At 39.2% G+C, this 23,999-nt stretch overlaps 2 protein-coding genes and 1 long non-coding RNA gene across 5 annotated transcripts; 2 read left to right on the forward strand and 1 right to left on the reverse strand.

Annotated features, from left to right (window-relative positions):
• Window positions 1-1,611: 1,611 nt before the first annotated feature.
• Window positions 1,612-12,917, reverse strand: LOC148854789 (uncharacterized). 2 transcript variants are annotated; one of them, XM_088941490.1, is made up of 14 exons: window positions 12,786-12,917; window positions 11,866-12,181; window positions 10,884-11,337; window positions 9,384-9,630; window positions 6,805-6,917; window positions 5,894-5,973; window positions 5,485-5,626; window positions 4,619-4,699; window positions 4,155-4,259; window positions 3,526-3,708; window positions 2,936-3,028; window positions 2,231-2,370; window positions 2,084-2,150; window positions 1,612-1,957 (listed from the first exon to the last, which is right to left on the reverse strand). In XM_088941490.1, exons 3-14 carry the CDS (start codon window positions 11,274-11,276, stop codon window positions 1,838-1,840), a joined length of 1,764 nt encoding a protein of 587 aa, XP_088797616.1. In that variant the 5' UTR covers window positions 11,277-11,337; window positions 11,866-12,181; window positions 12,786-12,917; the 3' UTR covers window positions 1,612-1,837. The 2 variants fall into 2 exon arrangements, with proteins under 2 accessions (XP_088797616.1, XP_088797618.1); XM_088941492.1 differs by lacking the exon at window positions 12,786-12,917 and having other exon boundaries at window positions 10,884-11,311; window positions 11,866-11,994.
• A 101-nt stretch (window positions 12,918-13,018) lies between these two features.
• Window positions 13,019-14,203, forward strand: LOC148854790 (uncharacterized). Of its 2 annotated transcripts, none has more exons than XR_016094959.1 (3): window positions 13,019-13,154; window positions 13,502-13,702; window positions 14,067-14,203. It is a non-coding gene; the product is annotated as an uncharacterized LOC148854790 (long non-coding RNA). The 2 variants fall into 2 exon arrangements; XR_016094958.1 differs by having other exon boundaries at window positions 14,061-14,199.
• Window positions 14,204-17,787: 3,584 nt separating this feature from the next.
• On the forward strand, window positions 17,788-18,438 carry LOC148854791 (uncharacterized). The gene has a single exon (XM_088984860.1). The coding sequence runs from the start codon at window positions 17,788-17,790 to the stop codon at window positions 18,436-18,438; it is 651 nt and encodes a 216-aa protein (XP_088840986.1).
• Window positions 18,439-23,999: the final 5,561 nt, after the last annotated feature.

Raw genomic sequence — 23,999 nt, forward strand, 5'->3', positions numbered from 1 at the left:
TTTGGTGGGCCAGTTAGATATCAGGCTTTGCAGCCCAAGCAAACCAATACAGCAACACATACGGATTCATATGCCAAATAACAAGAATACTTGGGCGAATCCCAAAATGATCTTCATCAATTCTATCTGCCTTCACCCAACTACAGTACACCTACCCCTAGCAAATTTTCAGAACTGTCACTCTGTTAGTCCACTTCTCATTTAAATTTTCAGATCTGTTAGTCCCTTAACGCATCCATGGTATCATGTTCAAAGAAAACTCTGGACTCAATTAAATTTTCAGAGCTATTAGTCCACTCTCTTACTTCAAGCTCCACAAACATTTATCTAGCAAATTCCACAAACATCTTCATGAGCCACCCTCGTTAATATCTGATTTTCTTTTTGTTTGTGTGATGCACCTCTTCAATCTGAATTGAGAACAGGCAACCACAAGCATAAGAAATTTAAGAATTTCTTTTAACACCCTTCCACACCCATCAAGCATTAGAAATCGACCAAGGTTTAGCTGAGCGCTTTAGTTCACCGGGCTGTGGAACCAATGATAAGGTTCCACACCAGCATTATGTATGGAATTCATCTTTACGGTGGAGCCCATGAATTTATTACTGGCATGAAACCTCATCATTGATTCCACAGCCCACTGAACAGCTAAAGCATTCAGCTAATCCAAATTCTAAGAAATCTAAGCTTGAAACTGGATTGTTAATGTTTACAATAGAACCTCGATTTTCAGACCTGGTATGACCCAAATCCACACCCACCCTTCCAAAAAACCGAACTTTACATTCATCAGAAATATGATAGATTCAAGGAAGTTAAGTCAGAGATGATCTGTATCCTCATTAGACCACATCCATCCTCTTAGACCACACCACCCTTAACCCCTTCCATTTACCAATGGCTGATTATATTTTATCATAATACGGAGTCAGCTATCAGCTTGTTGACAAGGATTCAAATCCAGATGGCATAAATCAACACCCAAGTCCTAGACTATTCTAACTACTAACCAGTAGGCAAGCATATCCTGTTTAGTGCGAACTGTTCATAACAATATGTCAAACTTCTTGAATTTTCAGTAAAAATCTGGGAAAGACCGAAACAAGCAGAAGAGAACCCACTTAACGTGTTCCACAATCCAAGGTTTAGACCAGAGCCCATACCAATCTTTACAATGCAAGTATGTAACCATCCCACCCATAATAGAAATTATCTTCTTCTGAACTAGGAAGACTAAAAACAATGAAAAATGGAAGAACAGGAAAATAGAGAGAGAGAGAGAGAGAGAGAGAGAGAGAGTTAAAATCGCCCAAGTGGTCACAAAGTGAGCATCGTAGGTCACAAATCACAATATTTCCCTACCACAGTGGTATCTTGCCCTTCATATAATTGCATGATCACCCGTTACGGTTTTCCTGAATTTGTACTTCCCGTGGTTCTCCTGCCTCTGGAATCTGTTGTTATCCAAACAATACGTCCTCACTGATGGAAGCTCGGCAGTTTCTGAAAAATTCAACCTGAACCAGTATCTCAGATGTCAATATTAACAGTCTCTCTCGTTGGTAGTACAACCTGGGGTAAAAGTTCTATCGAGGCATAAATGGAAAATTTTGACATGGCACTAGAACTGAATGAAATCTAACTAAAAACTCATACATGTTAGTCATATAGATACAAAAACATGGAAGCACTCCAAGTAATAAAAGTAGAAAGAAAAAAAAAAGGTCCGTTGTGGCGAACTTCTAGCAGCTCAGTCACACGTTTCTTCAAGACAATGTGGATGCAGCTTGAACTTCTAAATCAGAGGGAAAATATTCCTGAACAACAAGCATGTCTAGCTAGACATCATTACTTGTTCACTTGTCTGAAGTGCTTGGCGGGCAAAAAACCTAACATCCACATCTGGGTCCTCGCTTAGCTCCACCAAGCAAGGCCGGATTGTCTGCTCCACCACCTACACCACAAGATAATTCCAAATAAGTCTCCAAATTTAGCGGTTGTGTACAAAGTAATAACGGCATCTTTATGTAAGAATTCCATGTAATTAATTATCAAAAAAAAAATCCATGTAATTACTTACAGACTGGTCAACTATAGGAATGAGTGATTGCAACACCTTTGCTACATTGAATTTGATGTTTGGTACCCTATAAAGTTCAACATGCTCAGCCGAACACCCTAACACAGTCAATCTTCCACCAAAAATCTTGAGAAATATGGAGCCTACCTGTCCTTTGATGCATTGGTTACCACTTGTAACAGTTTTGAATAAGTGATATCTGAGCCCATAACGGGTGCAAGTAGAGAAATTGCATTAAGAATGGTCATCCGGTACAAATAATGTGGGTTGTTGGCCATCTCAAGAACCTGCCAAGACATGCTAACATATTGCTTCATGAATAGTGAACCAAGAAAGGAAAAAAAAAAGGACAATCAATAAACAAAGAACCACATCTCAAACCAGTCCTTAAGTTCTCAACCAGCTCACAGACAGCACCATTGTACACTGAACAACAGTATCCCATGGTTTCCACAAAGCTTTTCAGAAGCTCTGACAACATACTATTGTACAGAAGTTGCAGAAGCAATCTAAGACAATCTTTAGGAGGCACGAAATAACCAATAATTTGGTCCAGTTACCAATAACACATTATATTAGAACAGAGACCAAATAATGGAGAAAAAACTGTCAGCAAAATTATTCCCAGAGTTTTCCGTCATTTGATCTTCTGAAAGACTCAAAAGGCCACCTATCCTTAAAAGGATCACATACTTCATTTATCATCTTATAATGGATCACATACAGGACCCAAATTGGATATTGATAATAATAACTGACATGGTCCCCCATACACACAAAAATATTAAATAGATAAATAAAAGGAATGGAAAAATGCACAATGATAACAGCTATTATGCAGAAGATTCAGACCTGTGGAATTATATGTTGCATTGTCCAATCTGGACCAAATTCTTCTGCAAGACGCTTCAAATTATTTGCTGCTGCATCACGTATTGAGTAAACCTGTAACAGGTTACCAAGATAATAAACTAAGAAGATACTGATGAAAACTAAACCACACTTGATTTATTTTGATCCCATAAAGGAACACAAATGACTATTGCAGAAACAGGTTAGATTTTTCTAGGTATCTTTATCCTAGAGATTTCCATTTGATCAATTAAGCAGTAGCTAGGGTCAAATGTCAGCCAATGCAAAGAGGACTGTCAGTAATCAAATCTGCAGTAATGCAAACTTGTAGAAATTGTTCCTATATGAAACTAATGCTTATCTTTTGTTTTGGAGGTGAAACGGAATAGGATAGAAATCACAGAAAAACAACACAATCAAGCACATTCAAAAGTAAAATAAAACAAACTTCAGATACTTAAAGAAGCTAAAAAGTAATTCTAGCCTGTACTCTGTAGAGGATATAGGACAAAACCAAGCAGGTAAGATAGAGTTGAGATGTCATGTATGTTTCCCATTTTTTATTAGCCATGATTTGGAACTTCACAAACCTTGTCTTCCAGCCATTGCATGCAAAGAGCACCAAGCTTATCATCAAAAAATCCTACACCCAACTGACTTGCCAATAGTGGTATGTACTCTATTATTGCAAGCCGAACCCTCCAATGTCTATCTTCGGCAAGCTCAACAATGGCTGGGAGCAAAGATTGGGACAGCAAATCAATTCCAATCACCTGCAAAGAAATATCCAGCAATATTAGAAAAAACAGAAGAGAGAGGAAATAAGTTTTGTTGATAAATTTACTAATAGAATTTCTAGTAATACTTTAATCATCTGGAATCAGACCCCCATCTTCTAACCTAAAACTTTGAAGGGCACTTCTTTAATTCTAAGTTTAGTGCAAGGGTAAATCTATGATGTCAGAAAGGTATGATACCAGAACAGTTTTGACCAATCAAAACTCGCTTATGAAGTTTGATGAAAGTGAATTGATTGGTTATCACTTTTATGATACCGGTTGATTGGCTATAAGTTTTTCAGATAGCATGCTTTTCCAGTATCATAGTGGAACCCTAATGCAATTAGTTTTGAAATGGAAAATTAAATGAAATATGTCAATGGTCAACTACACAACTAAAAATATGACCATGGCTTTGATTGAGCTCATGGGAGACCAACCTGATTCACTTGATCAAGCTTGCTAATAATATTGAGCCGTACATCAGGGAACTCATCTTTTAGAAGGGAAAGAAAAATTGGAAGAAGTTGCTCAATTGTTGCATCCTGCATCAAACAACCAAATAAAAGTTAGAAGTCCAACAAACAGAAGGAAAAAAATGAGAAGAGTTTTTCTTAATGCTCTAAAAATAAAAGTTGGATAATCCACTAGTAAGCAATATTTCATGATCCATGTGCAATGCATTACCACCAGCAAGTCAATAGAAAACCAAACATATGAGTAATCACAAAAAATAGCAATAAATTTAAGCAGACAAATACCATTAAAATGACGGGGATAGCCATTTATGACCTCTTTCGCATGCTTTTGTAGAATTACTATATTTGCATACATAATAAGTATTATATGACCACTTTAATCTTCTTGACTGCATAGCAACATGCACCCCTGTACAGTACCTTACCTTTCCCAAGATTGGTGCCATTCCCATTATGACTGAAGCTAAAGCAGACCGTACATGCTGGGAAGAATCAGATGATAATTCCTATAAAATGTAAGATTATTTAGTTACAAAGTTAGGAGATGGAGAGAGAAAATAAAAATAATATTCAAAACATGATTTCATACACAAACAAAAGCTTTATGCTCTACACAGAACATAATTGTCAAGGCAATGCCTAGGCGACAAGGCGCTCATGGAGGGTCACTTTGCTTAGTCACCAAGTTAAATTGTACATGATGCTATGAAATACTTCCATATTCTTAATTTTTTGAAGTATAATAATAAAATGGACATTGTTAAACAAAAATATTCATCTTGTGGGTTTATATACTAATTTCTTTTTATTCTTTTCTTATTTGTTGGGGTTCAATCAATACACATGTTGGTATATGCTGTCTCAAACCTTCAAAAGACTTAAAAACCTGAACCAATAAACTAGGAAGAACTTACAATTTTGTCCAAAAACACCTTTTCCTTTCTTCTTTTCCCAAGACAAAAATAGGGGCTCAGCCATTATATTTTCTGATTATTCTTTTCTTCTCATGAATATGTTGATTTTCTATATTTAAATATGAAGTTTATAATTTTTATGAAATTTATAGATAATTATTAATGGAATGATGGTTGCTAGTTGCTATGGAACCTAGGAAACTACCTTATGATTCATGTTTATTGTTTTAAAAAAAAAAATCCATCACCTAGGCAACCCCTAGGTGCCCACCTAAGCGACTAGGAGACAAGGTGTTCCCCTGATGCCTAGCCTTACCCTGGTACCTTGAAAACTATGACACAGAATGAACAACCTTGGAAATGTAAGTATATGGTACCTTGACACAGGGTAAAATATGTTGAATTGCAAGTTGTGGATTCAAGATACGGCAAAATTTAGTAACCTTTCCTGCAGCTGCTATACGTACTTCAGCTTCATTATCTCGAAGTAACCGAACATATGCAGGTACCAAGTCCGTCCTTCAAGCAATATGAGATTCACCGTCAGTGAAAAAATTTAAAAGGCATTCATAATAATCAATAGTTTAATGTAATGAATCAAAAAAATGGAAAATGATGATAAACAGAAGAAAATTGAAATTAAAGATTTTGCAACAGTTAGGAATGAATGATTCAATGAATATGGACATGACTGATACTTAATAGTTGTGAAAGACAAACAAAGTATAACTGCAAGAATACTGGAAAAAAGGGGGCAGCATGGTAGTTTTTCAATGACTCTTTTACCTGGTAGGTTCAGGCCCCACAGCTTCACAAAGCTCATATAATTGATTTGCAACCATGTATCGAACACGCCAAGATTTATCCTATCCAAAATTGGGGGTGGGGTGAGAAAAAGATGTAAACTCTTATAGAACTGGAAAAGGCCAAACGGCCTCTGAACACCTACATTGGAAAACAAAATTATAGATTCTCAAACTGCCAGGTTAAAAACCACTTCATACACCTACATGGTAGAATAATGTGAAAGAACGAGCAAAGCAAGTGGAGAAAGTAAAAGAGCAAAGCACAGGTTGCCACTTCTAAATTCTTCCAGTTGATCAAGGTTTCAAGGTTTGTCAAAGACAAACCTCAAGCTCCAAAATTGAAGAATGAAAGCAATTAAATAGCCAACAGAAGAAGTCATTTTAGTCATAGCTCCAATCAACAACTAAAAAGGGGTATTATCCAGGTAAGTACTTAACTACAAGAAAAGCAAATAAAAATCATTCAAACTTAAATGGATTAATATTTTGCTGTTTATTTAAACGTATGCTGGGGGTCCAACAGTAGACACAGCAGATTCAGTTATGAACTAATGTGAACTGGACCTCTATATGACTTATTGCTAGTACATCTTGAAGCCCGGTCCTTCACTTCAGGGATAATATTGCATGGCATTGTAAGTAGTGTGTGACCTACTATTATGGCATACACAAGAACAAGGACTACAAATTCGTCAGACATGAACAAGTCAAGATTCTCAAAAACATGAGAAGGTCTTAACCAGGGCATAGAAACAAGTTTTTTACTAATTATCTGTAAAATTACTTATTCCAGAGGGCATCCTTCATATGCTAACTGGGGGGAGAGAGGAGGAGACAAAAATATTGCCCAGTACAATAAGATCAAATCATCTGCACTTGTGACAAATGTACCTGAGAGAAATTAACAATGACAGGGAGGATATGAGCTACACAGTCCTGAGGTTCCAATAACTTCCCAAGTGCTGCACAACCCTCAACAGCCAATAGCCGAACAGAATCTTGATCTGAAAGGAAGTAAAATTCCAAGGTTCTAATATTAGTATCTTGACAAAAAATAAAAAGAGCATGCTTCACAAGTATAATGGTAAAATTAAAATGCAAAGCAATGGTTAAGTTGATAGAATTTTATACACAGGGAATTTTTGGTAGGGTTGCAACTTGGACAGGCTGGGTTTGACCATTTGCCAAAATTTGAATGGGCCCAGGCTATGCTATGTAAATTCTTCAAGCTCAGTACCCAATTTGCACCCCTAATTTTTCTTAGAAAATTAACAGTCACTTTTTTGGGAACAATTAACACAACCAATATTGTCAGAACCAGACTGGACTAGGCAGTAGGAGCACCAGAACCGGGAACCTGCACCTCAAATGATTTTTAGGATGCTACGGTTCTTAAAAAACCTACTTCAAATATATTAAGAATATATTATAACTCATAATATTTATTGTTTTCAGCTTATTTTGATATAAAGTAGCTTTAAAATTTAATCTAAATTTGTTTTCTATTTTTTATTTTTTGTGTATTTTATTTGAGCAAGTAAGAAAGTCATTTCAGATGATCAGACTGTTCGACCCTTGACCCAGTGCCAAAAACAGTATTGTGTTCTGAAAAAACTGAGCACAGCCAAAGAAACTTTATTAGGGAAGCAGATGAGGAAAACACAGTGATAGTCACTGACAAAAAATAACACAACCAGAACTACTATATATAACAAAAACACCATCAATCAGACTGTTAGCTGCCCAATAGAACTGTTTTCCCCACTCTCCCCTTGCCAATCCATCAGCCACAGAGTTTGCAATCACTTTACCCACTTGAACGAGCTTTTCAAGCTGAATGCCATTCATTTCACTTCTCCAGTTTGATGTCAATAACTGAATCTCCCTTCACATGTTTATGCTCTAAGATAGTCAGATAGATTATCGGACCATACAGTACTGGAGGTCTTCTTGATTAATTGAAAGTTGGAACAAATCTCCTTGGCATTCTAATTTGTTTCCTAACAAATCTTCAAAGCAAGCCCTTGCAAGGAAATTAGAAAGAGGGGCGGCCACTGACAGGATAACTACAGATAAACCTAGCCAGAATCCTAGTAACAAACAACAGGTAAATGAGATTAAATGGGAGAATATTCAGGGAAGAATCCCAAACAAAGGAAGCTGTAATAGAAAACATATTTCTAAAGGTGCCTCACTGGGTTATGACTGCCTAGCTTTGCTCCCTTGTCCATAGGGGACATAATAAAGGGATGGCTTTGTATAGCAAACTCTAGTGCAGCAAGGAGAGCAATATCTTCCTCTTGGAAAGCTCCAAAGTGTTTTAAAAGCACAAGGCACAAAAAAAGTGCAAGGGTCAATTTGCTCCCGAGGCGCAAGGCAAGGCACCCAACTTTTTGAAGCAAGGTGCAAATTTAAAAAAAAAATTGCTAAAAATTAAAAAAAAAAAGGTCAAAACTTCAAAAGAAAAACAAAAAATATTAATAAAAAAATATAAGCATAACACATAAAGCATATTCAAATGAAAATTTAAAAATAAAATCAAACATATAAAGCATTTTCAAGCATGTAAAACCCACAATCTCTTTTTTTCCTCAGTTGCATTACTTCAAGTAGCTAATGTGATGTAAAACATATTGTGTTCCTTATTCTACGAGCCGCTTTTGTACCACGCCCCTTGAGGCAAGCCCAAACAAGTCCATGTTAGGGTCTTAAATTCTTAATTCTCACATTTTCAGGGCTCAACTGCTTACTGTACACCAAGGTTTAAAGCTGGGGGAACATTCTGGTTTATAGAAATCATTGCAGAAAACTCCCGGGTCATTTTAAGCTGCCTAGCATATAACAGCCCAGGGCAATGGCAGTAATAGACATGTCATAAGTGAAGTAAGAATGTCATTGCAGAATTTGAGAGCTCAATTCCAATGGATTGAAGGGGAGCAAAGAGTTAGGCCAATGCTCTAGCCAAACAAGGGGTGAACAGGCACAATTGCATAGGCCAAGAAATAATGACACTAACTGAAGCCTATGTTAGATCCAAAAGACAACTATAGAGCCTCCTCAAACCAGGCATGTTCTTATTCTAATTCCATTAAATGTTAAAAAAGACGAATTCATTAACTACCACCTAACTGGCACCTAAGTGCTTAAGCAACAAGGTGGTACAACTATCTTGTGACCTAGTCTCACCTTGCTATTTTGATACCTAAGGATCCTCCAAAACTAGATTGGTCACTTGTTTGATCCCCCAGTCTATGTATGTAAAAAAACAACATCTATACCTTCCAAAACAAGCATAAATGAGTACAAATGCAGAAAACATGAAAATTACTTCTTTTTAAGTTTTCTTTGATGAGCTTAAAACATGACAATATAAATTATTAAGTATTTATATGCACTAAATTTGATAGAAACCAATTGGGAAATGACAAATTCACCATCATTAAACAACTATACAACAAAGAGCAATGTACCATCCTGTGTAAGATCCTCAAATATTGACATGATATCTGTCTTCAGATGGGTAGGCTCAACTGTAGCAGCAAACTTTCCCAGGTTCGATGCAGCAGATCTTCTCACCATTGGCATATCATCTTGACACAGTTGACTGTATATTGATCGTAGTTCTGTTTTCAACATCTCTGGGGCACTTGGATAGGCAATATGAAACAATCCACAAGAGGAAACTCGAGCTGTAAACCATTCACCAGCTGCCAGTCTCTGAAAGTAGGTTTTTATGACATGTCAAAATAAATAACAGTCATAAGATGAAGATAGAAACAAGAACAATGTATTTGACAACTTTTTAATAAAGCTTAGGGGAAATCACCAGTAACTGAAGCAATAGTAGGATTTTGATGAAAATAAATAAAACCAAATGACAACATGTATTAAATAAATTGAATTTTTGAGGAACTCAGAAATACTAATCCAAAAGGAAATAAGTGGAACAATTGAACAATAATGAAAACTGGTTTTCATGTGAAACAATTTATTTTTGACGACTCAAAAGAATTTATATGCAAAGCAATCAAAAAAAGAATTTATATACATTTTTCAACCGACGGAAAAGCCACCCATAACTTTTTTCCATTTTTTGGTCCCAACATGCATAGACCTTCAGACAAGCATTACATTGTGATATAAAAGCAATATGAGATAACATAGTTTACACTTAAAATCACCAACACGTATCAGTTAGAAAATGTTGCCCATAAATCTTTAGATAGAAAACAGAGAAGTTTTGGCACTCCTACAGGGGCTCAAACTGGCTAAACAACTGGGTTTCCAGCAGTTGGAAATGGAGGGAGATTCGAAATTGGTAATAGGCTGGGCACAAACAAATAGTTCGGGCACCTGGTCCCTTAGACAACCTGTAAGGGAAATTATGCAACTAAAAAGGGAACTTGAAGTCTGTTTTAAATGGACTAGGAGATCAGCCAATGCAATGGCCGATACTTTAGAAAAGCGAGGAGTTAGTAGGGAGAACCTTTTTTTGTGCGTTTTTGTAATTTATGTTGAGGGGTCACCTTGCTTATGAAGGTGACAGTTGTACTAAGTCTGCAATGATATACATTTTATTGAAATGATTGAAAACCAACTCAATTTTTTCTAAAATGATTGAAAAACACTCATTGATTTTTTTTTCGTGTGTGTCCTATCATACATAAACCTTCAAAGTAACATGATATTGAGATAAAACAGTATCATGGAATAATAAATCTGCACTGTAGATCAACATTGTGTCCCAGTCAGAAAGGTTGCTCTTGAAACCATGGACAATAAAGAACAAAATGGTTGACTTTTCCAAAAAAAAAAAAAAAAGACTCCATATGAGTAAATAAGTATCCCAAAAACCCAAAGTTTAACATTTTATGTGGTTAAATATTCTCTGTGGTTACCACTCAAAAACAGAATAAGTAAGAAGCAAGCAACAACCAAATTCAAACACAAACATAAATCAACCACATTACCTTTACCAGAGGAATAAACCATTCAACCAAATCACTCTCCTTCATCTGAGCTCCAATTCGACACAATGACTCCACAGCTTTGTCCCTCACACAAGTTTCCTCAACTGTGCAAAGAGTCTCCAGTGGAGGGAGCAAGATATTTGCATATTCAACTCCCCCTACATATGGAACAAATACCCCCAGCTCCTCTGCCATGGCGAGAAGTACTTCATCATCATCATCATTGTTCTCACTGAGAAAAGGAATCAATTCCTTTCGCGTTCTCTCTTCGCCAAGCGCGCGAGCAATTGTGGAGAGCCTACGGATGGAGTTCAACCGCAGCTGAATGTCTTCATTTTTCAGCTCATCTATCAGAACAGCAATTGGATACAGCGGCTCGTCGATCATAGCCATTGTATCTCTACGAACTTATTCAGGGCAGCTGCTGGCTGCTGGGATGATTTTGGATAAGGTCCTAAATAAACAGAACGAATGAAGAAACAAAAATGAAACGGAAAAAGAACACTCTTTCTTTAGCGCAGATCCTAATTTAGTTACAAATCAGCCCATATAGTGAGTTCTGGAATTAAAAACTTCCAATCAAACAACAGAAAACTCCTAGAATTTCAAGGAATACAAATAGAAAAGAAACTTGACAACAGATTGGAAGAAAAATCTAAGCAAACAATGACGAGATCCTAACCAACGATCGAGTTATTTCCTCAAATCAACAATTTGTTCCTCTCCAAGCTTAAAATGAAGACAAAAATTAAAATTTTAATCTTCTAAAAGTTGGATCTCGACAGCATCTAAGATCTAGCAGAAACACCACGGAAAATGGATGTTGATTGCATGGGGAAAAATGAAATGATAATGAAACCCTAGAATCAAGGCATCCTATGTTCTCCTTGAAAGCGAAATCAGTATTAAAAGATAAAATGAAAATTGGAAATTGAATCTTCGTGAATAATAGAAAGCGAGGGAGGAGGATAGATCGTAATACCGTCTTCGAACGGCTTCTCAAATGCTGCCTCCAATTCGAAATGGCGTTCCTCGTCGGAAATGATTGAGAGAGAGAGAGAGAGATCCACGACGTAGGGACTTTCATAAATAAAAAACTCTCACACCCGGGAGGGAGTCTTTTGGCGCACCAAAATGGACCAGATGTGCGTTTGTATGGGCTCGCAGTCGCAGGTCTCAGCAGTTTTTGGCTTTTTGCTGGGCTTGGGAATCACTACAAGAGCCCGTGGGCTTTAAAAGTGCAATTCGTAGGCTTGTTTGCATCCGTCCAATGAAATCATTTCATTTTGGTTTTACGGCTTCAAAGAAGAAGGTAGAAGATTTTAAATAATGAAATATTGGCAGGGTTTTCCAAACCATCTTGACTTGGGTTGATAATTCCAGCATATGTCGTGCCAAGATGAGCTTAAGGCTGTGTATGGTTTGAAAGAAAAAGGTAGAGAAAATTTTGTGAAAAGAATTTTCTCTCTCCTTTATTTTCTATCGAATCAAACACAGGTTTAAGTTTATAAAATGAAAATAAATAAATGATTTCAAAAATATGCTACTTTATAATTTTTTACCGTTGGTCCAATTGGAAAAAAAATCATGAACCGGACCATCAGGCGGTTTGATCATGCCCTAAAACCGGGGGTGATAAAAACCGGACAATTAGTCAATCCAACTGGAGAACTGATGAACCAGTCCCAGCTTCAAAAACCCATTTGGATTTTATCTTTTTTAGTTACTTCAAAAGGCCATAATTATGCACTCAATTGTCTTATTGATTTGGCGCCTTGGCCCCCTGTTTCTGCCAAAAATGCCATTTTGCCACAAATATTAACTTTTAATATAAAAATTAAAATTAAAACCAAACGTATGCGTTATAGCAAAATAGAATTATATATTATAAATATTATATACCATGATGTCATGGGTTGACTAATTCGGGTTCGCATCCGCCCCCACAACTTTGCCCCCCAAAAGCGTTCCACGCGCGTGAGTGAGCCGCGTGTCTTCTTACACACGGATAAGAGGGACTCGTGCGGAGCTAACCGTGTTTCCTCTCGCCCAAAAGGTCATCTTTCTCTTTTCAGAACACTTCAACCCTTTGAGTTCCGCAGGTCGACGCGCTCACTTCAACCTTCCACCTTCTACTCTCAGAACTGAAATCCGCCGGAGATTGCACCCCTTTGAATTCCGTCGGTCGACGCCGACGACCATTCTGAAAGCGAAGCATTTTTGACAGTGAGAAACGACGAAGAAGATGTCCACTCAAACGCCTTGTTACAGGTCCCCTGTTATATCCATTTCCTCAGTTTTCATGAACCCATTTTGCCGTTTGTTTTTCTTGCTTCAAAACCCACATAATCAATCAAAAACAACCAAGTTGTTCAATGAAAAAAAAAATAGATTTTTCTTTCGAGTAGGCGAAGATAGTTTAAATTGATTGAAAGGACAGTCTTTGATGCCGTTATTCTGTGCAAGCCACGCAACACAACTCCCACATAATTTGGTAGTGAGAAGAAAGAATCTCACATCTAAGCATGTAGGCGTTCTGCTATTATCCAGTAGTAAATGCTGCCTAGCCGCCTCTTCCAGCAAGGTGGGTCTCTCAGAAAACGCTGCTTCTCTTTCAGGAACTTCTCCATCGATCATGGAGGACGAAAAGTTGGGGATTATATCCTCTGAAATAGAGGAATATTCAACAGAATTGAATGTTGCTGTTAGAATCGTCCAAATGGCTTGCTTTCTCTGTCAGAGGGTGCAGGAGAGCTTGATTCCCAAGGGCAATAATCAGGTTAAATCCAAAGATGATAATTCTCCGGTCACAGTTGCAGGTAACTGCATCGACTGTCTACAAAATGGTTTCTTTTTGGTGATTCTGTATGCTTCGTTGTGTGCTACTTATTTTTCATCCATCACAGTTGCATTAAATGGAACCCTTGCTTTTATCCTTTTATTTATTATATTTTTTTGGCGAGTGTTCTTTCAGTTTTTCACCCTTTGTTATTAAGGAAACGGTTCTGCTGCTAAACATGAAAATTTGTTATTTTTCTGAGGGACTGAGGTTATGGGTTCCGTTTCGTTTTGTAGTAGCCACATCTTGAATTTGTTGGTTGGTTTTGTTTTGGTTTACAACTGAAATTTGGGAGATTTTACCAACATGGGTAGATTTTTGGTTTTGGTCAATGGAAGAGACAGAGTTGCAGATGTTGCAGCGGTTCTAACTTGTTGGCGTCGACCCGGCGGAAGAAGGGGGCTCTCACTCCGGCAAAAATGAGAAAAAAAAACCAAAAAAACATAAAAAATGAGAAAAACTTACCTCCGGTAAATAAATCTATCGGTATAGGAAGACACGCGACGTACTCACAGCGCGTGGGACGTTTTTGGGGAGCAAAGTTTTGTGGGGAGCGGATGCGAACCCGACTAATTCGAGCTGAGCAGTTGAACCGCTGACCTGAGACAACACTGGTTCATCTTCCCATATGGTTCTCTAAACATTGGTTGCACGTGAAATGGATGTGTTGGGTGATTGTCCTTTTTTTCAAAAAGTAGATACTAATTGTAGGAAATACAACATTATTCCTAATTTGCATGAACTTATTTTCTGAAAAGGATATTAGCTCTCTTGAAGGGTCATTGCTTAATGTAATGGTAAAATCTTGAACCGATAAATAAGAGAATATGAATTTTGAGTTGGCCTGAGAATAGCAAAAAAAAATATGAAAAAAGCATTTAAATTTTAGGTACGCATCCAATTAGGGGTTTAAACGGATCTAATTCGAATTAGATCAGGTAATATCTGAATTTGAATCTGATTAGAAAATTTAATATCTAAATTTGATTCGATATCTGATGGACATTGAAAATTAATATATGAATTTGAATCCGATTAAATATTCGAATATTCAATTCGATTTGAATTAGGTTAATTAATTATTTTAGATAATTAATAAATATATAAAATAAATGTTTTATTGATATAAAGTATATCAATATATAAATTATTTATATAACTTAACTATTATATATAAGAATAAAATAAATGGTTGAATTTGGATATTTATTGAATCGGATCAGGTCATATCCGAATTTGAATCCGATTAACTATTCAGTAAGAATAGGATATCCGAATTTGACCGATTAGATATTCGAATTATCCGAATTCAATTTGATTATGCCGAATATCGAATTCAAAATTGGATTTTCGAATACCATTGACTCCCCTACATCCAATCTACCCCTCACAAGATCTAGAAGTATAAGGTTTGAGAATAGAGTTTTATATGGTCAAATTTGAAATGTCCAACCACATCCGATTAGACATGTTCATGGGTCGGGCTAGGCCGGGCTTTTACTCTTTATTAATAGAAAAATGTTACATCCGAGCCCGAGCCCGGCCTGACCAACGGGCCTACAACTTGGGCCCGAGCCTGGCCCTGATAAAAAGCCCGAAGCCCGAGCCCGAGCCCGAAGCCCGACCTAATAAAATATATTCAAATTTTTCCCTATTCAAATGGACATTATCTATTTTAATTCAGATGTTTTTTCCCCTATTTAAATGAACAATGGGCCTACAAGTGAATCAACAACCTTCTTAAATCAAAAAATTTATTCAAATGAACATCACATAGGGTTTTTACTTAGGTTTAACTATAGGTCGGGTCAGGTCGGGCTTGGGCTAGGCTATTTTGGCAAAGCCCGAGCCCAACTCGAATTTTATGCGGGTCGGGCTTTTTGCCCCACGGGCCAAAAAGCTTGTTCAAGCCCGTCCGGGCCCGGCCCGACCCATGAACAGGTCTACATCTGATACCAAAACTTAAAATCCGAATCCAACCCATAATTCAATATATTGGATTCATGTATAAATGTTAAAGTTAACTATTTTTTAACGTATACACATTTAGTAAATTTATATAAATATTGTTCAGGTCATGGCTAAGCTGGTCCAGAGAGACATGTGGCCGCTCAGGCATCGCCCGATCAGCCCGGCCACGTCGGCATAGCTTAGCCAGTTCTGCGCCATACATGGATTTTGCGGCCTAGGCTGGGCTACACTATTACTGTGGCCCCCCATCTTATCCTTTCAGCCACGTCAGCTACACGTCACACGGATGAGCATAACTACGGATAAAGAGGAGTAAGGAAGACGACCCCGCCGGGGAATAGGACTCTATCCTGAATACCTCGGTAGCTAACCTCATCCCGACAACCCCGGAAACCCAATCCGACCAAGACACAGATCTTCGACTATAAAAAGGCATTTCATGCTCAAGGTAAGGGATTCCAACTTCTAATACCCATACTATTACTCTGCTTGGATCAGCTTCCTTATAGCTCGGTCCGGCCATCCATCACCTCCTACTAACTTGAGCGTCGGAGTGCCTATCCGGGGATAACACCTCGAGCCTCTGACTTCTCCTTTCTTGATCCTAGGTCTTGAAGCGCAACCTCGTCCTTATAGCTTGGCACCACCCCATTGGCAAGGACTATCTGATTGCTCTCCTCAATTCGTGCACCACCTCAGATTGAGCAGCATCAGACTGGCGCCGTTTGTGGAAAATGCACAAAAATCCTTCCTAAAATCTCTCTCACCATGCAATCAAGGAAGCAATCAAGATGCCGAGGAAACATTCTAAGTGATCAACAGGTCGATCCCCATCTCGGGTATCTCGCTGCCATAATTCTCCACACCAAGAAACTCAACAAAACCCAACCATAGTCCATCCTGCACAATTCCAGGCGTCCCACCTCTCACCCCGATGCGCATGAAGGATGATCCTTGCCTTGAGGACCCCAAACCGCGTCGAGCTGACAAGGGGCGGTGCGGTCTAATCAAGAAAGGCAAGACATAGCAAGAAAGTCCGCTCCCTCCATCCGCTCTCGTGAGCCTGGCAACCACAGCAGGACACACCAGACAACGCGGATCCCCACCAAAGAAAGGCTCGGTAGACGGATGCCGCCTCGCATGGTCTCCGTTGCCGAATCCAACTCTATGAAGGACCGCCTTGCACACCCCAAGAAAGAAAGGGCAACACACACCGTGGCTCCAGTCCATAGGGATCCCGAAATCTAGAAACTCTGACAATGCCTAGAAGAGTTGGAGCACAGTCAAGTTTAGAGGAGCACGGCGCCGACCATAGATCAACTCGTGCAACCCATTACTCAGCTTGTCCAAGAACCACCATTCATCCAAGAGATCATGGACGAGGTGCCTCCCACAAGATGGTGGGCACCCCAGCTCGACAAATACGATGGGAACACTGACCCTACCGACCACATCGATGCCCTAAAAGCTCAATTGATGTTGCACGATTCATCTGAGGACCTGATGTGTAAGACTCTCGTGGCCACACTCAAAGGCCCAGCCCTGACTCAGTACTCCTCACTCACCCTGCACTCCATAGCATCATGGAGTCAGCTAGAGACTCAGTTCCAGGCACAATTTACAGCAATCCAGAAGCAATGGAAAACCTCGGCTAGCTTCATGCAGGTGCGGCAGAGGAAAAACGAATCTCTTAGAGACTACCTAGCGAGGTTCAACACTGAAGCACCACAGGTCTGAAAGCTGAACCAATCTGTGGTTGTCACAGCCATCCAACATGGACTCCACTCCTCACCATTCAACTTCTCCATCTCCAAGCACCTCCCGCAGACACTAGCTGACCTAATGATTCATGTCTAGAAATATATCAATGCGGAAGAAGCACAGGCACAGATGCAGGACGAGGAAGAAAGGCCCGACAAAAAGAGGAAAACCTCAGAAAAATCAGATCAGAACCATAAGAGGTAGGATCTCCAACCCAATCATAGACCACGAACACCGTCGCCGACCTATCGGAACTTCACGCCGCTCAATGCACCACGGTCTAAAGTCCTTATGCAAATCCGTGACCGCAATTACATTCGTTGACCCAAAAAGATGGAAATGCAAGGCAACAAGAGGAACTGCAACAAATATTGCGAGTTCCATAGAGACCACGGCCATGACATAGAGAATTACTTTGACTTGCGCAACCACATCGAAAACCTGATCAAGTGCGGGTACCTTGATGGGTTCGTCGCCAAAAGCGAGAAGCCGAAAGAACAGCACGCGGATAATGCTCGGCCACCACCTCAAGCCTCTCCTACTGGAGTGATCCACATCATATCAGGAGGAATCGTCGTAGGAGGAGAGTGTAGTTCGAGGTGCAAGAAGTATGCGCAGCTGTGCGAAATCGACAACCGGGGGCACAAGAAGAAGTGTGACCAATCTATCACCTTTACCAACGATGATCTCCAATGGGTTCAAACCCTGCATGACGACGCCTTGGTAATCACAGCCGAGGTTTCCAATTTTGATATGTGGCGAATTATGGTTGATATGAGTAGCTCCATTGATGTGCTCTTCGAGGATGCATTCGAGAAGCTTGGCATAGACAAAAAGTGCCCCACCCCCATCAACACTCCCCTAATGGGCTTCTTGGGGGAGTCCCTCTTGCCCATTGGAAGGATAACTCTTCCCCTCTTGATCGGAGATGGCGACATCATTGCAACGGCCATGGTGGACTTCATTGTGGTTCATTGCCCTTAGTCCCACAACGCCATTCTTGGCAGGCAACCCTTAATGCTCTACAAGCCACGGTCTCAACGTTCCACCTCACCATGAAGTTCCCCACCGAATACGGCGTAGGCGTAGCGCATGGAGACCAAAGAACTGCACGGTAGTGCTACTTGCTCTCCTATCAGGACCACGCCTAGCCGCAGAAATGTTGATGGCCGAAGCCTATGATTTGTGGGACGAGGTGAGAACACTGCATGGTTAACCTGTCGAAGACCTCATCTAGGTGCTACTCAATGAAGAAGACCCCAAGAGGACGATCTAGGTTGGCTCTCTCCTAGAAGACCACCATCGGGAAGAGTTTATGCGGCTATTGAGGGATCACGCCGATGTATTCGCCTGGTCGGCAACGGATATGCTAGGGGTTGACCCCAAAGTCATCACGCACAGCCTAAACGCCGACTCTCGCTACTGACCTATTAAGCAGATGAAGAGGAGCTTTGCAATGAAACAATGGCAAGTGATTGCGGACAACGTGCATAAGTTGCTCGACGCTGACTTCATTCGAGAAGTCAAATACCCCAACTGGCTGGCCAACGTGGTGATGGTGAAGAAAGCCAATGGAAAGTGGAGGATATGCATTGATGTCACCTACCTGAACAAAGTCTACCCTAAAGATAACTTCCCTCCAATAAGGATCAATCAACTCATTGACACAATGGCAAATCATGAACTCCTGATCTTCATGGGTGCCTTCTCAGGGTACAACCAGATCCGAATGCACCCTGATGACCAGGAGAAAACAGATTTCATCACCGACTGCAGCCTATATTATTACAAGGTGATGCACTTTGGCCTCAAGAACGCTGACACCACTTATCAACAGTTGGTGAATGAGGTATTCAAGGATTAGCTCGACCAAAACGTGGAAATGTATGTCGACAATATGCTCGTGAAGAGCAAGAAGGTCGAGCACCACCTTGCCGACCTAAAGGAAGTCTCCGACACCCTCAGGAAGTATAAGATGAAGCTGAACCCAACTAAATGCGCTTTTGGGGTCGGCTCCAGTAAATTCCTTGGGTTCATGGTGGCGTAGAAGGGGATTGAAACCAACCTAGAAAAAATACAGGCCATCCTCGACATGCAATCACTTCGGTCTCACAAAGAAGTGTAGTGACTCACTGGCAGAGTAGTCGCCCTCAGTAGGTTCATGTCTAAATCCATGGACCGGTGCCTGCCCTTCTTCAAAGCCCTTAAGCGACCAAAGGACTTCCAATGGACCGAGGAATGCGAACAGTTCTTTCGAGAACTGAAGTGTACTTGAGCTCGCCGCCTCTCATCACCAAACCAAGCCCCAAGGATGAGCTACTGCTCTACCTCTCGGCGGGGGATGAGGTTGCCAACTCGGTGCTAGTCAAAGAGGAAGATCGGGTATAGAGGTCGATTTACTACACTAGAAAAGTTCTCAGCACCGCGAAAACCCGGTACTCCAACTTGGAAAAAATGGCCCTGGTACTGGTTACCTTGGCCAAAAAGCTCAGGCCATACTTCTAGGCCCACAGTATCCGAGTACTCATTGACCAGCCCCTCAAGCAGGTCTTCCAAAGGCTGGAAGCATCCGACCACCTAATTAAGTAGAGCGTAGAGCTAAGTGAGTTCGACATCAAGTATGCACCCCGCCCCGCAATCAAGGCCCAGTCTCTGGTGGACTTCATTGCCGAGTGTACGTTCACTTCCGAGGATCTAGTCACGCTGCCACAAGTATGGACTCCACACGTGGATGGCTCATCGAATCGACAAGGCAGCGGGGCCGGCCTCATCCTCCTTGACCCAGACAACATGGACCAACCTCCTTATAGCTCAGCCCAGCCATCCATCACCTCCTATTGACTTGAGTGTTGGAATGCCTACCCGAGATAACATCTGGGGCCTCTAACTACTCCTTTCGAAAGAAAAAAATTTCACATGTTTTGTTTGATCTTTTTCCCAAAAATCTAGAAATCTCAAAACCATTCAGTTTTCTACTCTGTTCGTTCACAGGTGTAAACCTCTTACTTGAAGATAGAATATTTTTTTATATGGAGCTCTTCTTAGGGGTTCGTTGAAGCCGGTGGTCAACTTCCATATATTGTTTTCTTTGATTCCCCCCATTTGCGTCGTTTTAAATCCCACAGGAGCTATTGAAACTGAAAATGATGGGATTCCAATTCTTAATATTTATTTCAATGAGGTATTAGCCATTTCACCCAATTCAAAATCCCTAAAAAACAAAGGGGTTCCATCTATTTTTACACACGTTTCATGTATGTAAGAGGAGAAAACTAGTTTTTGTTCAGTTGCAGAGGCTGATCTTCTCTCATTGGACCCTAGTAGTGCTTCTCTTAGAAAGGAAACGATAAGATCCATCTTAGTCTATGCTATCCTCCAAAGTAAACACTACAAAAATTATCTTCCCGTTTTCTATGATTTAAACTGAACAAGAGAAAGAGATAATGAATAGTTTCTTCATCATTTGCTCTATTATTATTCATGTTTTTGTATATGTGTGGTTTAACTTTTGTGTTCGGATTGGTCAAAGGCACCTATACCTGAGAGCCTTTTTGTGGAGGCAATGGTACTTGAACAAGGGTTTCAGTGGAGCTGAAGGTGAAGATCACAATCCACCTCTTTCATGTTATTCTTGGCTTAGGCTCTATTTGGTATGTTTTTTTGCACAGGTTGTTGGTTTTTTAGAAGTTCTACAGCTCACATTTTGGTCTTTTTCTGTTTGATTGAGAAAAGATCTGGCCACTGAAAGTCGCAGCCTTGAAAAGACACGGGAAACCCAATTTAACTATTTTTGAGAATCTCCAAATGAAGCTTTTTGCCTTTTTTTCAACTTGTCTTTGCACGGAAAGACATGTGAAAATATGCACCTTAACCAAATGGTCTTCAAGCTGCTAAGATCTTAATGCAAAAATTCATAGTCTTTTAATTGTCAGATCTTTCAGAAGATCTTTCAAAAAAGGCTTACCAAATAACCCCTTAGAAATGTGTTATTTGTTCATTTAGATATATGACATGTTAAAACTGAGAAAAATGTACCAAAATTTTCAGTTACATGTTAATGTGATACAGTGATAGTGTTGTTCAATGTTTAGGGTAGATTACATAAATCCTAGTGTCACCTTTTCCACTCTCTCAATATCCATATCTATTGCTTCCTGTCTCTGACCACATTGCTTCCTCTTCAAACATCTCATTTTCTTGAATCATTCATCTAATGCCTTTTCTAAATAAGGACTAATTAGTAATGTCATCTTTTAGGGGAGGGAAGGTCTTAAATCTTGCAATCTCACATAAGGAAATTTTTATTTCAAGTTGTCACTGCTCAACAATCAAGTTCTTAGGAGTGCAAATACAATTATCTGAAGTGTAAAACATTGTATTTTGTATGTATTTGTACTGTATATAATTTTATTTGTACTCTTTTCAAACTGAGCCAAAAAGATTTCCTAAAAAAAAAAAAGTAAAAACGTCAAACTAAAACAGCAACCACAACAACTAAACAAAAATCATAGACATAGGGGGTGCAAATTGGGCGGGTTGGGCTGGGTTTATGGTCAACCTAGGCCCAATCCTAAGATATCGGCCTAAGGCTCAAGCCTGACCAAGCTCAACCTTTTCAACTCAAACCCAACCCCCTATTGTAAGAATTCAGATCTCCTATCCACATGACATTACAACTATATATTGGGAATATCTCTCACTGTAGTGAGGCATGGGTAGGAGATCCAAACTCATATTGTAATTTAATGCACTTGGGTTAGGTTCTTGCCTGGGCTGGGCTCAGGTTGTTCAATGAACCCACTCCATAATTATACATGTTTGTATGCATTAATGCAAGTATGTAGATGTATATGTATGTATATCTGTAAATGCAATTCTATATATGTATAATGCATGTATGAAGTGTATAGTTGGATTGGGCTCAGGTTGGGATTGGGCTCTGGCTTGATCTGAGTTCAGATTACCTAAGAGCTAGGCCCGGACCTAATCCAAAAAGTATAAAAAAAAAAAAAAAAAAAAAAAAAAAAAAAAAAAAAAAAAACAAAACAAAACAAAAACAACAACAACTGAATTCTTGAACCCAAGGACTGAAAATCCAACCCAGCCCATGTAAAATTCGGGATGGATTGATTCAGGCTCATATTGGGCCCACCAGTTGCACCCCAACATAGACATTGCGTACAACATGGTTCAAAGTATTGACACGCTTGATATTGAACAACCTTATCTAGTGATTCAAAGCGTTAATGCATCCTGATTTTAATGTTTCATGTGTTACCTTATTATAAGAAAAGAAACCAGGAAAGATATTAAGGTTTGGAAATGTGGAATTCCTCTAATTCATTTCATGCTATCAAAAAACCGATACATATCATACAATATGGCACCATATGTATTGGTACTTTGAATAATGGTACAAAATTTGAATACTTTATGCCTTTATGCTCCTTTCAAATTTTAAAAAATGTTGCCCGCCCAAATTGCACTTTTGGCCTAGTTTGGAAGGAGTACAAATGAAAATTTGTAGAATGTAAAATCTTATATTTTGTATTATTTTGTATATATTTGTAGTGTATATATTTGCATTTGTATTATTTCCAAACTAAGCCTTTATATCCAGCCCACCTCTCCCAAGACCTGTATTGAATAGCTGGTACAAACATTCAGTAATAGCCCCCTTGGTTGTGTGCCTCACTTTTTTGTCGGGAAGAAGGAAAGTGGTTTTGACCAACTTTCCTACATTCTTTGGTAGAGAACTATAGAATTTATGGAAAAAATTTTTTCCTCAAGAAAATTGTTGGGTCATTTATCTGAGTAAGGGTGTATTATGTAGTGTAGATGAGAAACTGGTTGTTCTAAACTGTAGATAAACTGTGTGGACTGGACCTGTCCACTCCCATAGTGACGTTTCGCAGGCATGGTGTGGACACACTTTTTTATTCCATGTACCTCATATATATATATATTATGAATAAAGTACATAGTTGATCATAAAATGTCTAATTTTTGTATTTTATATGATATATAAATTGAAAAAAAAAACATCGATAAATCAATATTAACTAGTAAATATTAATTTTAATAAAAAAGATAGTAAAATAATTAATATTTAAATAAATGAAAAAAGAGTGGAGAATGAGCACCACTAGGCCTGTGTTAGAATTAACACTAAAAAGTATTATTTTGTTAATAAAATATTAAAAACTTAGAATTAAAATTTTATTATTTTAAAACTTAAAATTTTAAAAGAAAGAAAAATATGTAGAAGAGATGTATTGTATCAAAATAAAGTGTGAAAATGTTGTGGACAAGCAACTGAATGCCATAAGCATCCCATGGCGTGGATCGAAATAGCCATCCACGAGATGACAATGGTTCCAAACACCGCCCAAGTGTTATCCTTCTCATAAGGGAAAGATGGGTCCCCCACAGAGCGCACCCCACATCCATCTCCCCATGCATTGGGAACTCTCCCATTCCTGTCATGGGGAGATGCTCCTAATTCACAAAGGGATTGGGCTGTGGGAAGCCCTTCCCATCTCCAC

This window comes from Nelumbo lutea, chromosome 4 (genome assembly GCF_056320005.1).
Source record: "Nelumbo lutea isolate HS-2025 chromosome 4, American lotus-T2T, whole genome shotgun sequence".
In the NCBI taxonomy this organism is placed as follows: Eukaryota; Viridiplantae; Streptophyta; class Magnoliopsida; order Proteales; family Nelumbonaceae; genus Nelumbo; species Nelumbo lutea.